At 34.2% G+C, this 13,822-nt stretch overlaps 2 protein-coding genes across 3 annotated transcripts; one reads left to right on the top strand and one right to left on the bottom strand.

The window, feature by feature from the left end:
• The first annotated feature begins 1,651 nt into the window (after positions 1-1,651).
• On the top strand, positions 1,652-11,319 carry LOC110660047 (leucine-rich repeat receptor protein kinase HPCA1). Of its 2 annotated transcripts, none has more exons than XM_058131916.1 (19): positions 1,652-2,019; positions 2,585-2,705; positions 2,805-2,876; positions 3,241-3,315; positions 3,416-3,487; positions 3,727-3,888; positions 4,002-4,076; positions 4,499-4,570; positions 4,658-4,729; positions 4,846-4,914; positions 5,014-5,088; positions 7,377-7,448; positions 7,617-7,751; positions 7,906-8,384; positions 8,480-8,635; positions 8,727-8,866; positions 9,500-9,719; positions 10,034-10,272; positions 10,604-11,319. In XM_058131916.1, the coding sequence occupies exons 1-19, from the start codon at positions 1,923-1,925 to the stop codon at positions 11,075-11,077; spliced, it is 2,877 nt and encodes a 958-aa protein (XP_057987899.1). In that variant the 5' UTR covers positions 1,652-1,922; the 3' UTR covers positions 11,078-11,319. The 2 variants fall into 2 exon arrangements, with proteins under 2 accessions (XP_057987899.1, XP_057987898.1); XM_058131915.1 differs by having other exon boundaries at positions 1,723-2,019; positions 10,037-10,272.
• LOC110660048 (probable methyltransferase At1g29790) lies at positions 11,298-12,868 on the bottom strand. Its single transcript, XM_058131917.1, has one exon. The coding sequence runs from the start codon at positions 12,866-12,868 to the stop codon at positions 11,534-11,536; it is 1,335 nt and encodes a 444-aa protein (XP_057987900.1). The 3' UTR covers positions 11,298-11,533.
• Positions 12,869-13,822: the final 954 nt, after the last annotated feature.

The following is a 13,822-nucleotide window of genomic DNA, read 5'->3' as shown; positions in this document are numbered from 1 at the left end:
TTGATATATTACTCCTTAAATATTTCTTATATTAAATCTATTTTTGTATAATTAATATATAATTTACGTAATATTATTTAAATAATTTTATATTATTACACACATAAATATTATTTCATTAATTTTAGTTTTTTAAATGAAAGTATATTTTGCTGGTTTATTTTTGTTTTTTAGTTATATTATTTTTTTTAAATCTTAATTTAAAATACGTGTATTTATAAATAAGGGAGGTGAATTCCAAACGACTTAGATGATAATTTATTTATATAAATATTATTAAATTTATATTATAAATATTTTTTTTAATTAATTATCTAAATATTTGTTAAAACTTATATTATTTATTTTAATAAATAAATATTAATTATTATTTAATAAAAATATAATTTATAAATTTTTATCAATTAATTATAATAAGTAAATGACTATTTAGATTTCCCCCTTCATTTCTACATTTGCCACACGCACACATTTACATGTGGCCTTTCATATTTGCGTTTGACATACACGCATATATATATATATATATATATATATATATGTGCACATCATTAAGTTTAGATGTAAGTTAATAGTTTTATTATAAATTTTTATATTTAAATATGATTATATTTTTAATAATTTTTTATATTTAATTTTTAAATATTTTAATAAAAATTTAAAAGATTAAATTTGTATTATTTCAATAAAAATTTCATATTATAAAAATTTAAAAGGTTATTATTTTGATTAATTAATTAAATTAAAAATTAAAAAAAAAAACTCAGTTAAATTCATAAAAAAAAAAAATTAGTTCAAATACTGCACGGCTCACTGGCCTTCGCCTAAGTTTAAATGATGTCTCCGTCTGTAAAAAGCTTTAAAAGTGAAAAGGACCAATCAGGACTAACAAAAATGGCTGCTAGTGGAAACCGTTTGAACGAGTCAAAAGCTTAATTTTTTTGCTGACTTTTTAATTAACAGAAGGTACGGATTTTTTAAACAGAAGATATTTTACTGATTAAATTTTTTTAAAATAATTTTTATTTTTTAAATTTTAATAATTTTATTAAAATATAAAAATATTTAATATAAATATATATTATTAATTTAATATTATAATCAAACAAAAGAAAATATTTTTTAAAAAAAAAATTTATTTAAAAAATTTCTATGAAAACATTATATTTTCTGTGAAACAAAAACCTCAATTATTTTCTTTCTTTCTTTTTTCTTCAGCTTCATCATGGTTTATTGGATGATTATTCTCATAGGTAACTTCTTCCTATGAATATGAGTGTTTCTTTGAAAAGGACTTCAATTGAATTATATTAGGTTAGGACCAGCAATTAGCAAGCTTGGAAATGGAATGTGTGTGTGTGTGTTTATTATGATTATCTTCAAGTATTTTTTTCCTCTGTAAATTTGAATAAAATGAAACAGAAAAATGAAAACCCATCAATTTGTAGCTGATCAGAGATATTTATTAAATGCGATATCCATTTTTTGGTTGAAGAATTCAATTTTATTTAATACAACAGGCCCATTTTTCTGCTTCATCAGTTCAATTTGACGTGTCAATTTTCTTTCATTTTTGTCATTTAAAAATTTTTTTTTTGATATTTGACTTCTGTTTACTGATATGGCCAGTCAGCCGGCCACCAAGTTGTTTCTTCTCTCTCTCTTTCTCTCTCTCCCTCCCTCTTTTAAACGTGGATGATGGGTAACAGACTAACAAGTGATTAGTCTATTTATATGATTTGTAATGTTATGCCAATATAAGTAGTTCCACTCTATGTCTTTTCACACGGTTCCATTTTTGACAAAAAAGAAGTGGCCAGGGAAAATATTCAGTTTGAATATCTTTCAATTGAGATTTGATTGCTTGGGCTAAATGGGTTTTCAGTTGAGCAAAATATGAAAGTGAAAACAAAGAGTTTTTGATGTTTTATTCGGAGATGAATCCAAAAATTCTGGTTTTTCTGCTGGTTGTTTCCCTCCAGATTTGTAGCATAGCAGCAACGACTGACATTGATGATTGTAAGTTCAGTACAATTATTATTCTCCCTTTTCTTGTTTTGTTCGTTAGGAATTTGTTGATATGCCAATGGCAACCTTAACTCTTTCAATCGGTGCATGTTCTGCAACTTTTTCTTTGGATGAAGATTAGTATATCATGTTCACTGGTAACTTAAGGCTTTCTTAACTAACTATAGATTAACTTCAAATGGAGATGTTAGATAGCTGCTTTTAAGCAGATGGACCAGATCCAGGATTGCTATCAGAGTTAGTTATTTCTTTGGGAAGAGGAACTTCTGAGTTAGAATATGGCTTCATTTTTTTTTTTTTTTTGTCTGAAGTGCTCACTTTCTCAAATCATACAGTAAGCATGGGTCTAGGAGTACTTCATCAAAACTCTCATAGCAGGTTTTTCTTTTCTTATGTGGTTTAATGATGCCCTGAAAATTCTTCCATGGATTAAGAGAAAATCAGGAGCAGTTTATATCTTGGTTTTTATAGATCCTACAATATGTTTCATACAAATGGGCAAGACAAATACTGATGACTTGAATCATGCAAATGATTTCTTTGATCCCTGATGCAGTTGCTGCAGTGAAGGCTCTTATGGATTCGTGGGAAAACACGCCACCTAGCTGGGAAGGTACAGACCCCTGTGGAGACCAATGGGACGGCATAAAGTGCATCAATTCACGTGTGACTTCCATGTAATTAATTGGCAATGCTTCATCTTTTAACGCTAATTGAGGCTGGAAAATTCTTTCTTTTCCTGATTTTGAGATTAACCTGACTATTCTTAATTGCAGAAAATTGTCAAGTATGGGATTGAAAGGAGAGCTGTCTGGAGATATCTCAAACTTACATGAACTTACGATTATGTAGGTCTTTGGCCTGCAGTTTATCTCCTCTTTGATGCTTAGGATCTGTCTCATAACTAAATATGTTTGAGCTATCATCAGCTATTATTATTATTATTATTATTATTATTATTATTATTATTATTATATTTAGATTGTAGCATGCAAGCCTACATTTCTCTAGTATCATGCTCAATGCATGAGGCACTTATTAAGCAGGTGCATCATCCATAGGGCTCCTTGTAGCATTGAGATTAAGATTGCTTCTCGTACACTATCCTGAGCTGAGGGGATTTTTTTCACCAAGAAAATGATAGAATATAGAGACTGTTTTCCAGAGCAAGGATTCTTATTTCCATTTCTGATTGTTGGCATCTTCATACAGAGATCTATCATACAACAAGGATTTGCGAGGACATCTGCCAACATCAATTGGGAGTTTGAAGAAGCTAGAAAACTTGTAAGAACACACATTGTTTCACCAAAGTATTAATTGACATCCAATTTTCCTTTTTGTCACAATTCTCTAATTAAGGAAATGATTTTTACTTGTATTCTAGAATTCTGGTTGGTTGTGGTTTCTTTGGTCCTATCCCCGATTCAATAGGATCACTGCAGCAGCTGGTTTTTTTGTAAGGATTTTCAACTTGCAAGCTTTCTTTGCTTTATTGTAGTATGACAATCAACATACTATTTCTTGTGAATCCCAAACGAGATGCTGGTTGGGTGGTCAATTTAGTCCCCCATATAAGCATTTATACGAATTCTAACAGTTTTGTTCAATATTAGGCTTTATTCTTCGTTATTTTCCACTTATTTTGAAGTGTTGTTAATGTCTGGAACAACATTTCCGGAAAATCATTGTTTGCAGATCTCTAAATTCGAATGAATTCAACGGACCAATTCCACCTTCAATTGGCAATCTATCTCAACTTTATTGGTTGGATCTAGCTGACAATAAGCTTGAAGGGCCCATCCCCATCTCCACAGGGACTACACCTGGTCTTGATATGCTAAATAAAACAAAACACTTGTACGTAAAATCTTTTTGCACTGTACAGCAGACTGGAGCCCTTTCTTTTTTTTTTTTTTTTTTTTTGCTATGGAATCATTTTCCATTAATTAAATTGTAAAAACTATTAACAGTCATCTTGGAAAGAATCAGCTCTCAGGCAGAATCCCACCTGAACTTTTCAGACCGGACATGCATCTCATACATGTGTAAGTTTCATTGAAATTCTTGCCGTGACAGTAGTAAATATGTATTTAACCATCATTTCCAAGTTGCATAATTTTTCTCTGTTAAATCGCAAATTTTTTTATGGATGTTGCCTTTGTTGACTGTATCATGATGTATCTTTGCTGCATAATTTGTTTAATTTTCTGTTGTATTGTAAATTTTACAATAAAAATAAAAAAGGAAAGGGGAAAATAAGTTGTTTGTTCTGAAATATCTTTTTCTCCATTGAAAAATAATTTGATGGACTGTTTTAGAATTGAATGTGCAAAGAAATAATAATAACAGATGAAACTATTAATTTACACATTTTTCTTAGTGGATCTTCTCAATTGAATGTCACCTTAATCATATGCACACCTGCCAATTCAAGCATTGATTTTTGACAGATGCTTTTATTGTGCAGGCTTTTTGACAGCAACAAGCTCACTGGCAGTATTCCTTCTACCCTTGGCCTTGTGCAGACTTTGGAGGTTGTGTGAGTATCTATACGACAAACTTGAATGACTTCATGTTGATGTTCCTGCTGGTGAATTTTTTCTTGAATGTCTTATCTTGGTTGCAGGCGCCTTGACAGGAATTCATTGACTGGACCTGTCCCTTCAAACCTCAGCAAACTTACCAATGTCAGTGATTTGTAAGTATATGGAAGAGAGGCATTCAGGATAAAGCTGTTATAATGGTTTTACCCTCATCATTAGTAGTTTATATGTGGATTTTCACTCAGTTGTGCCTCTTGGTGATCAATATCAGGTTTTTGTCCAACAATAAATTGAGTGGACCTCTTCCCAACCTTACTGGAATGAATATTCTTAGTTACTTGTAAGATTTTGTCCAGTGTATTAATATAATCAGTAATAGTAGTAGGACAATAACTATATTGTTGCTATGTGCATCTTTTAACTTGAAAGTTGTCTACAGGGACATGAGCAATAATAGTTTTGATGCATCTGATTTTCCACCTTGGATTTCTACCTTGCAGTCTTTGACAACATTGTATGTCTCTCTCTCTCTCTCCCCTCCCTCCCACCTAACTTTCAAGTCTCAATCTCCTCTTTCTTTTCTCTTTTAATAATGGCATAAAGAAACATTAATTCATATTTGCAGAAAATGGGATAATGCTATGTCTGTATTCTTTTTGGTGTTTAATTCAAACCATGCTAGAATATCCTACACCTGTAAGCAAGAGAGGAAGAATCCAAATACAAAAATGGAATATGAAATACAAATTAAAATAGGAATGCATAAAAAAAAATACATGATTTGAGTTTATGTTAATATTAACAAAGGTTTATCAAATTTATGTTGTGTCCTTTGGATTTTATCCATTTCCTTGTCCTTTTGTTCTTACTCTCTATGTGTTATTTCCTTTTATAGAGTTGTCTTTTTTTTTTTCCCCTTGAAATAGTAAGATTGAAAAGGTTATTCTTGTCCTTTTTAACTGCTATCTCAACTCAACTCAACTAAGTCTTTATCCTAAAAATTTGGGGTCGGTTATATGGATTCGCTTTCTCTACTCTAAACGATTTTTAGTTAAATCCTCAGAAATGTATAATGCTTCTAGGTCATGTTGTACTACTCTCCTCCAAGTCAATTTAGGTCTACCCCTTTTTTTCTTTCTATCCTCTAACCTAATGTGCTCTGCTTGTCTAACTGGAGCCTCCGTATGTCTATGCTTTACATGACCAAACCACCTCAATCTCCCTTCTCTCAACTTCTCCTCAATTGGCACCACTCTTACCTTTTCTCTAATACTCTCATTATGGACTTTGTCTAGTCTAGTATGGCTACTCATTCACCTTAACATTCTCATCTCTGCAACTCTTATTTTAGACGCATACGACTCCTTCAGTGCCCTACACTCACTACCATATAACATGGCCGATCCTATGGCTATACAGTAAAATTTTCCTTTCAACTTATTGGGAATCTTGTGATCACATAAAACTTTCCTTTTAACTGCTATCTCATTTATGCAAATACATTGATTGACCATTTGCAGTTTCTATCTAAAAATACATTGTTACTTGCCAATCTAAAGATGCTCATCTCTGTAGCGTATTTTTTTACATTTACATTAATTAATTTCTATCATTTTCTATCTAACAAAAGAGAGTGGTAGAAATATGGATGTTAAGATGGATGTCTAGTAGGATAAGATTAGAAATGGCCACATCTTTTAGAGAATGCATGTAGTACATATTGGAGATAAAATGAGAGAGGATCGATTAAAATGGTACGGTCATGTCAAATGTGGAGAATCAAATGTTCTAGTACGAAAGTATGATAAGTTAGTGGAGAAATGAGTAAGAAGGAGAAGGGGAGACCTAAAATGATGTAGAGAAAAGTGGTGTCAAAAGATTTACGGGTTTTGGATATTGATGCAGATTTGGTGTCTAATAGAGCTTAATAATAAATAAGGACACATATAGCCAACCTCAACTAGTTTGAAGTTAAGGCTTAGTTGTTGTTGTTCTATCTTACAAAACATGGCTTTCTGTACAATCATCTCCTTCTACATTAAAGATTAAAGAAGAACATAATAAGAATGAGAAAAAAAATAAAGATATCAATTCGGGGGATAGGGTATTCTTGTAATTGAGAAAAAATATTTTTAGGAAAAGAAAATCAACAAAGAAAAGTTGTCCAACCACACTTTTTGTCGGTCAACACACCTTTGATTGCTTAATCTATAAGAAGTACATCTCTTTTGAGTCCAAGTCTATAGATCAACATATATATTTGATTTTTAGTTTTCTAAGTTCTCCTTTCCATCATTATTTGGTTATTCCTTGATTTTATTTTTTTAACTTTGTTCATCTAAACTTTTCATCCCATAGTAGTTATAACATATGATGTTTTGTGTTTGGTTTTGTTGATGGAAACAATGTTGTTTTCACATGCACACTAGGGAACTAGTTCTTGCGTAATTAATAATGTCCTTAGTTACAAGTTTCTTATATGATACAATAGAACACAAGCCTTCTTCTGGTCTTGCATATCTATTCGTGTCATGCTGATATTTGTTTTGAAGCTGATATCTATATTTATGTTAATATTGCTTTTGCTACAGGCCTTTCTACCATCTTATATCTTAGGAAAGGCCATTAAAGAACATAAATAAAAATATATAAGGCCTTAAAGGTGGTACCACGAATATATTTGTCCTGCCCTGTGTGCTTTTGTGTTTGTCATTGTCTGTGCCTGGACATGCACCATTTTCTATGAAGTTGAAAAGGGTTTTAGTCTTTATTGTTAGCATAACTTACAATTTTGTCTGACAGAGTGATGGAAAATACACAACTTCAAGGACAAATTCCAATTCGCTTCTTCAGCCTTCCCTATTTACAGACTGTGTAAGTGTCATCTTGATATCTAGTAGCTAGCATTTAATTTCAGGATGTCAAGAAAGCCCAAAGGATAATCAACTAGTTAATTTTTAGAATTCTGCACAAAGAAGCCTAGCTAGACATTTACATCTAGTGATGGCATTAGCTAATAGCTGTTTTGACTTATGGTTACAGGGATCTAAGTAAAAATACACTCAATGGCACTTTAGATATTGGAACAAGCTGTGACCAACTACAACTCATTGATTTAAGAAACAATTTAATTGCTGAGTATTCTCCAACACCAGGACAAAAGCAAGTTGATGTAATGTGAGTTGCATTCTTTATTCATGCTTGAGAAATTTTAACCATTGTGCTACTGAAAAACTTAAAAGTTTAGTGTTGTGAAAACACTAAATTGCCAGGGGATGTTCTTCGCTTCTCGTAACCAGCTCATGCTTGTTTCATTTGTTGAATTTTACAGACTCGTGAACAACCCAGTTTGCAGGGAAACAGGAGTATCAGCAGATTACTGCACCATTCCCAGACCTAATTCTTCTAATGTGTCACTATCAAATAATTGTGAGCCTATTTCCTGCCGTTCAAATCAGATATCTAGTCCCAACTGTAAATGCGCATATCCATATACAGGACTTCTAGTTTTCAGAGCTCCTTCATTCTCAGACTTGGACAACAAAACAAATTACATTTTACTCAAGCAGAAACTAATGGATTCTTTTAGTTCCAATCAACTTCCAGTGGATTCAGTTTCTCTAAGTAATCCGAGAAAGGATTCATCTGAGTACTTCGAATTAAAACTTGAAGTCTTTCCATCTAACCAAGATCATTTCAATCGAAGTGTTATTTCTCAGATTGGGTTTGTACTAAGCAACCAGACTTTCAAGCCTCCAAAACCATTTGGACCTTTCTATTTTTCTGGAGAATCTTATCAGTATTTTGCCGGTACTTCCAGAATCCATGTATTATTAAGATTTTTCCATCATTTTCTTTTTCTTCTTATAATACCATTCTCTCCCTTCGTTTGAGTTGTCATTTAGGGGAGGCTACAGGATCAAAAAATAGTTACACTGGCATTATCATTGGAGCCGCTGCTGGTGGTTCTGTCCTAGTACTATTGTTGCTTCTTGCAGGGGTTTATGCTTACCATCAAAAGAAGAGAGCAGAAAGAGCAACTGAACGGAACAATCCTTTCGGTACAATAAGGATTTAACCATTACTTCTTGTTTTTTCAGTTCAGATGGAGTACGTCAGGTTTAATTGTTGCTTTACACTCTGAAAATGCAGCACACTGGGATTCAACTAAGAGCAGTGGTACTGGTGTTCCTCAATTAAAAGGGGCCAGATGCTTTTCTTTTGAAGAGCTTAAAAAATACACTAGTAATTTTTCAGAAGCAAATAATATTGGATCTGGTGGTTATGGAAAGGTTAAGTTTGATTCCCTCCTCTCTATCTCTCTCAAACTGAGTTCATCTTGGCCCTGCATAGTTTTGCACTTGTTTTTAATTAATTTATTTATTTATTTTTATGTTGCTGACTCCAATGTCCCTGAAGTCCCAAAATGTGAGCCAACTTGGGTTGGAGTGGCATAGGGTGCAGAAACTTAGATTCAAATTTAGAAAATGGGAATCCCAAATTAGTCAAGATAGATGTAGATCGAAATAAGGTGCACAAGCTAGATATGTTGCTGATGTTGCATAAAAAGGTGTTCTGGTGCATGAAACTTGTCACAATTTAGGCTATAGGGAGGATAATGCTTTTGTTATTTGAGGAGATATTATATATTAAACTGGATTATATATCCTTATTTTGTTAAAACAACACAGAACTTGGCCAGCTCAGTGTATGTGTGTGCATTTTCATGAGTGGTTTAGCATGTTCTCCTTGACCTTCAGTGGTTGTGTGATTGGAATTTCTGGTTTTGATAGTCTTTTAATTGACACTCTTGTTATAATATTATTATTGCAAATTTTAATTTCTTTGAACAAATCTTGAACCATTGAATCAATTTGGTGTTATGATTTTTTTTTTTCAATAATATAGCCAACATTTTTTTACAGGTATATAGAGGAATCCTTCCCAGTGGAGAATTGATTGCCATAAAACGAGCTCAACAACAATCATTGCAGGGTGGGCTAGAATTCAAAACTGAGATTGAACTTCTATCAAGAGTGCATCATAAAAATCTTGTAAGCCTTTTGGGATTTTGCTTTGAGCAAGGTGAACAAATGCTCATTTATGAATTTGTCCCAAATGGGAGTCTCGGTGACAGTCTTTCAGGTACTTTTGTTAACCATACTGATGCTTCAGCTTGATGCTTCATGAATAGTCACATGGAATATTCTATTTTGTAGTAATAATTTATGGTTCATGGGAACTTGTGAGACTAAATCCTTTTATCCAACCAAAAATGAGAACAGTGACTTTGTTCAGACCTATATTATTAGAATGTCTTAATCAGAATATAGTAAGGGAATAAATCTACTTATCAAGGCTTTCATTCTTTCTGGATAATGAGCTATGATTATATTCAAGGGAACATTTCTCCTTGAGACAATGCTAATCCATTACTTGTTTCTTCTTTCCCATACAAGCAGGGAAGTCGGGAATCAGGTTGGATTGGATTAGGAGACTTAAAGTAGCCCTTGGTTCAGCCAGAGGTCTGGCATATCTCCATGAACTTGCAAACCCTCCCATTATCCACAGGGACATAAAGGCCACCAACATACTATTGGATGAACGCTTAAATGCGAAGGTTGCTGATTTTGGCCTCTCCAAGCTTATGGGTGACACAGAAAAGGGTCATGTTACCACTCAAGTTAAAGGGACAATGGTCAGTACATCCATATCCTACTGCTTGAACCGTAATCATTTCTTTTAACAATGGGAACTTAAAAGAAAATAAAGTATAAAATTGTACTCCATAATGCTTGCTGTTATAATTTATGGCCAAATTGGTCACAAATCAAGAACTGAGAATTTGTTTTCCTGGAAAGAAAGCATCTGCTTGACACAAATGATTAACCAATTCGTTGGTAAATTCTTAAAGGTTTTGTAGTGTTGGAATGGCCAAGATATGCATGAAGTGGATTGATTTTAAAAATTAAAGATAACATTTGAGAGTATGTCAGGACTGAACTGACAAAATTTTTATATTTGTTTAGGGTTATTTGGATCCTGAATATTACATGACTCAGCTGTTAACTGAGAAGAGTGATGTATATAGCTTTGGAGTTGTGATGCTAGAGCTACTAACCGCAAGAAAGCCAATAGAACATGGAAAATACATAGTGAGAGAGGTAAAGATGGCAATGGATAGAACAAAAGATTTATATAATCTCCATGAACTTCTTGACCCAGGCATTGGTCTAGAAACAACACTGAAAGGTCTGAATAAGTTTGTGGATCTGGCATTGGAATGTGTGAAAGAGTCGGGAGCAGACAGGCCTAAAATGGGTGAAGTGGTGAAAGAGATAGAGAACATCTTGGTGCTTGCTGGTTTAAACCCCACTAATGAATCGGCATCTACTTCAGCAAGTTACGAGGAAGCAGCCAAGGGAAGTCCTCGTCATCCTTACAGCAAGGATTCCTTTGATTATAGTGGGGCATTTCCACCTTCAAAGATAGAGCCTCATTGAGCATTATCACATTCAAATTTTGCTCATGCTCACAGTTTGAAATGTTTAAAAAGCACCGTACTATGTGTAGCTATTTGTCTTGTCTTGTATGAAGCTTGTAATGAATTAGAATTGTGGTTGAATTGAATTATTTGCTTATGAATATTTAGCTTAAGTGTTGTATCTGAGGTTGGTAGCTGAAATGAAGAATAAACAGAAAAGATGTAAGACAGATTAGCAATGATGTAGAAATTTCACATTCATTAGTTGTTTATATATCTGCTTTGACTTTGCTGTTACAGGGTGCATTTCCCTTCTTCTTTTACCCCAGGTTTTAACAGAGAGTTTGCTAATTTCCAAGATTTATTTCACTTTGTAACTTGCTGTTAAGATATTTAAACGCCTTCTGTTCTGAACATAGTTGTTATACAAACTACTACATGTTTAGAACACAATATATGATCTATTTGCACCTGATCAGGTCATTGGTTTCTCTAGCAGGGCCGAGAAATACCACTCATTTTTGTGGATTCCTCGATCGAGCTTCATGCCAGCATTCCACCTTAGCTTCTTGAATCCAACACGGTCCAACATTGGAATGTAAGTCTGATTAAGCTGTGATCCCAGGCAGAAGAAATGATCAAGCCAGAAGAGTCCTCCTGGCCTCAACACCCTGTATATATCATACAATGTGAACTCAAGCATGGCATCTGGAATCCAGTTGCTTAGAATATGCATGGAGTGAACTATATCCAATGTGTTCTCAAAGAATGGAAGCCTTTGAGAAACACCAACATGGATCGGGATCAATCCTCTCGATGCAATGAAGCTGTTGAATGGACCATCCAGATTCATTGAGCTTGTGATAATGGTAACATTTCGTTCATTCATTCTAGCTGCAAATGTTCCAGTCCCACCGCCTATGTCAAGTCCAATACGGATAGTTCCATGAGGTTTTGCTTTGAGAACTTGATCAATCTCATAATCGAGTCCTCCATTATCGAACATCCACCTTGTCTTCTCCCTCCCCTGCAAGTCGAAGCAATCTTTGCAGTCGAAGTAGCCTGGTACATTTTTTCGTTCGATGAGGCACTTGTAGCTTTTGCATGTATAAGGATCCCAGACAATGCTGGTGTCTGACGGGGTTGCCCAGAGAGACTGTGGTAATGGGATTGGCTCCTTGTAGTTTGCCGGAGGCTTAGGACGACATCTCCTGCGAGGGAGAGGCTCACAACCTCTCATCATCAACGTTTGAGCAAACACATCATCCATTGGACATTCCCCACCAACTTCATATGTCATATACTGAGACAATTCCTCTTGATACTTCAAGCAGGCTGCACCCACTGGCGGATAGACCTCATCAGACCCTACCCTTGGTGAGTACCCTAATGGGAGCTTGTGAGGACCTACTGCTAGCGTAAGCTCATCAGACACAGCAATCCCAAATTTATCAATGAACCTCATCATGGGCTGGCTCACTTTCTGATCAGCAAGTGCCTCATGCTGGCTACGAAGTTCTATGAGAAGGGCTTGCACAAGCAAGTTGGAGGAGTTGAGCTTCTGTTGCAACTCGGCAATCAACAAATGTGTAGCAGCAAGTTGGTCTCTAGTAGAGTTGAGCTCATGAAGAAGATCCGCAGAATCCCAAATAGGGAAAGGAATGTGATTGGTGTAGCCAGAAAGGTTCGTGAAGATATAGATAGTGAGAAGATTGGTGAGTATTACAAGCACAAGCATCTTGAGCTTGAACTTAGTTTGAGCCTGTTGTGAGTGCTTTTTTGGGTACGCCTCAGACTCATCACTTCCCATCTGTGTGTGTGTGTGTGTGTGGAGTTGATTTGAGAGAAGACACAAGTGAGAGAGGAAGGGAATATTTGTAGAGGGGAGGGAGGTGAGGGGTGGTGCTTTGGGGAGCGTGAATCGCCGGTTTAGACGTTAAAGGTTGAAGACGAACATGGCGTTGACGATCACAATGTAAAGTCTTACCACGCTCTACGGATCTTGGTTCACCACCTCGCATTAATGACATTGGAATCATGTACTAAGCCTTGAAATTTGCTTCCACTCATTTTCTAAACTCACCAAGTCTAAAATTCAATTGACAATCTCACATAGGTGGTCATGCAATGCAAGTAGTCATGGATACAGTCCGATTCGAAATTGTAATCAAATCAATTTAATTTGAAATCAAAACATGTTAAATTCAAATTAATTAAAATTGATTTTGAATATGAATCGATCAGTCAATTTCAGTTCTCAGCTATTTAATTTCAATTCTCAGCTAAAAAAGAAAAAAAATTAAAATTTTCAGTTGTTGAATTTGATAAAACTAAATCAAATTTAATTGAACCGGATTGAGAACAAGATTAAAATCGGCATGGACCTTAAAAATTAAGTACATACAGATTAAGTTCTGAAAATTAAATAACAGAATTATGACAATAAGCTATTCCATCAATGTCATAGAGAACTGAATTGAGAATTTCAAACGAAAAATTCTTAAAAGAAATTAACTTTTTTTTTTTTTTTTACAAAGTGCATATAGAGAAAAAGACAACACATACCCTTTTATAAAATTATGTTAATTTTGTCAAGGCATGTAAGATATATATCCTATATACGTTCTCCGCAAGTGAAGTGATATTTCGAAAGATCAGCCTTGTCACAACCCGATTTCTGGGCCAGACCAACACTAAGACTTGGGTCAGCATAAGACCTCCGAAATTCATAATAAGCTTAACTATTTCCAATCCATTCATAAAC

This window comes from Hevea brasiliensis, chromosome 13 (assembly GCF_030052815.1).
Source record: "Hevea brasiliensis isolate MT/VB/25A 57/8 chromosome 13, ASM3005281v1, whole genome shotgun sequence".
NCBI lineage: Eukaryota > Viridiplantae > Streptophyta > Magnoliopsida > Malpighiales > Euphorbiaceae > Hevea > Hevea brasiliensis.
This window is presented reverse-complemented; position numbering and strand designations above follow the sequence as displayed.

Bases quoted from the DNA above. Each gene is read 5' to 3' on its own strand.
- LOC110660047 (XM_058131916.1), top strand. From the start codon at position 1,923: ATGTTTTATTCGGAGATGAATCCAAAAATTCTGGTTTTTCTGCTGGTT. The intron at 4,571-4,657 runs GTGAGTATCTAT...TCTTGGTTGCAG, and splicing joins GTGCAGACTTTGGAGGTTGT to GCGCCTTGACAGGAATTCAT. The intron at 8,385-8,479 runs GTACTTCCAGAA...GTTGTCATTTAG, and splicing joins ATCTTATCAGTATTTTGCCG to GGGAGGCTACAGGATCAAAA.
- LOC110660048 (XM_058131917.1), bottom strand. From the start codon at position 12,868: ATGGGAAGTGATGAGTCTGAGGCGTACCCAAAAAAGCACTCACAACAG.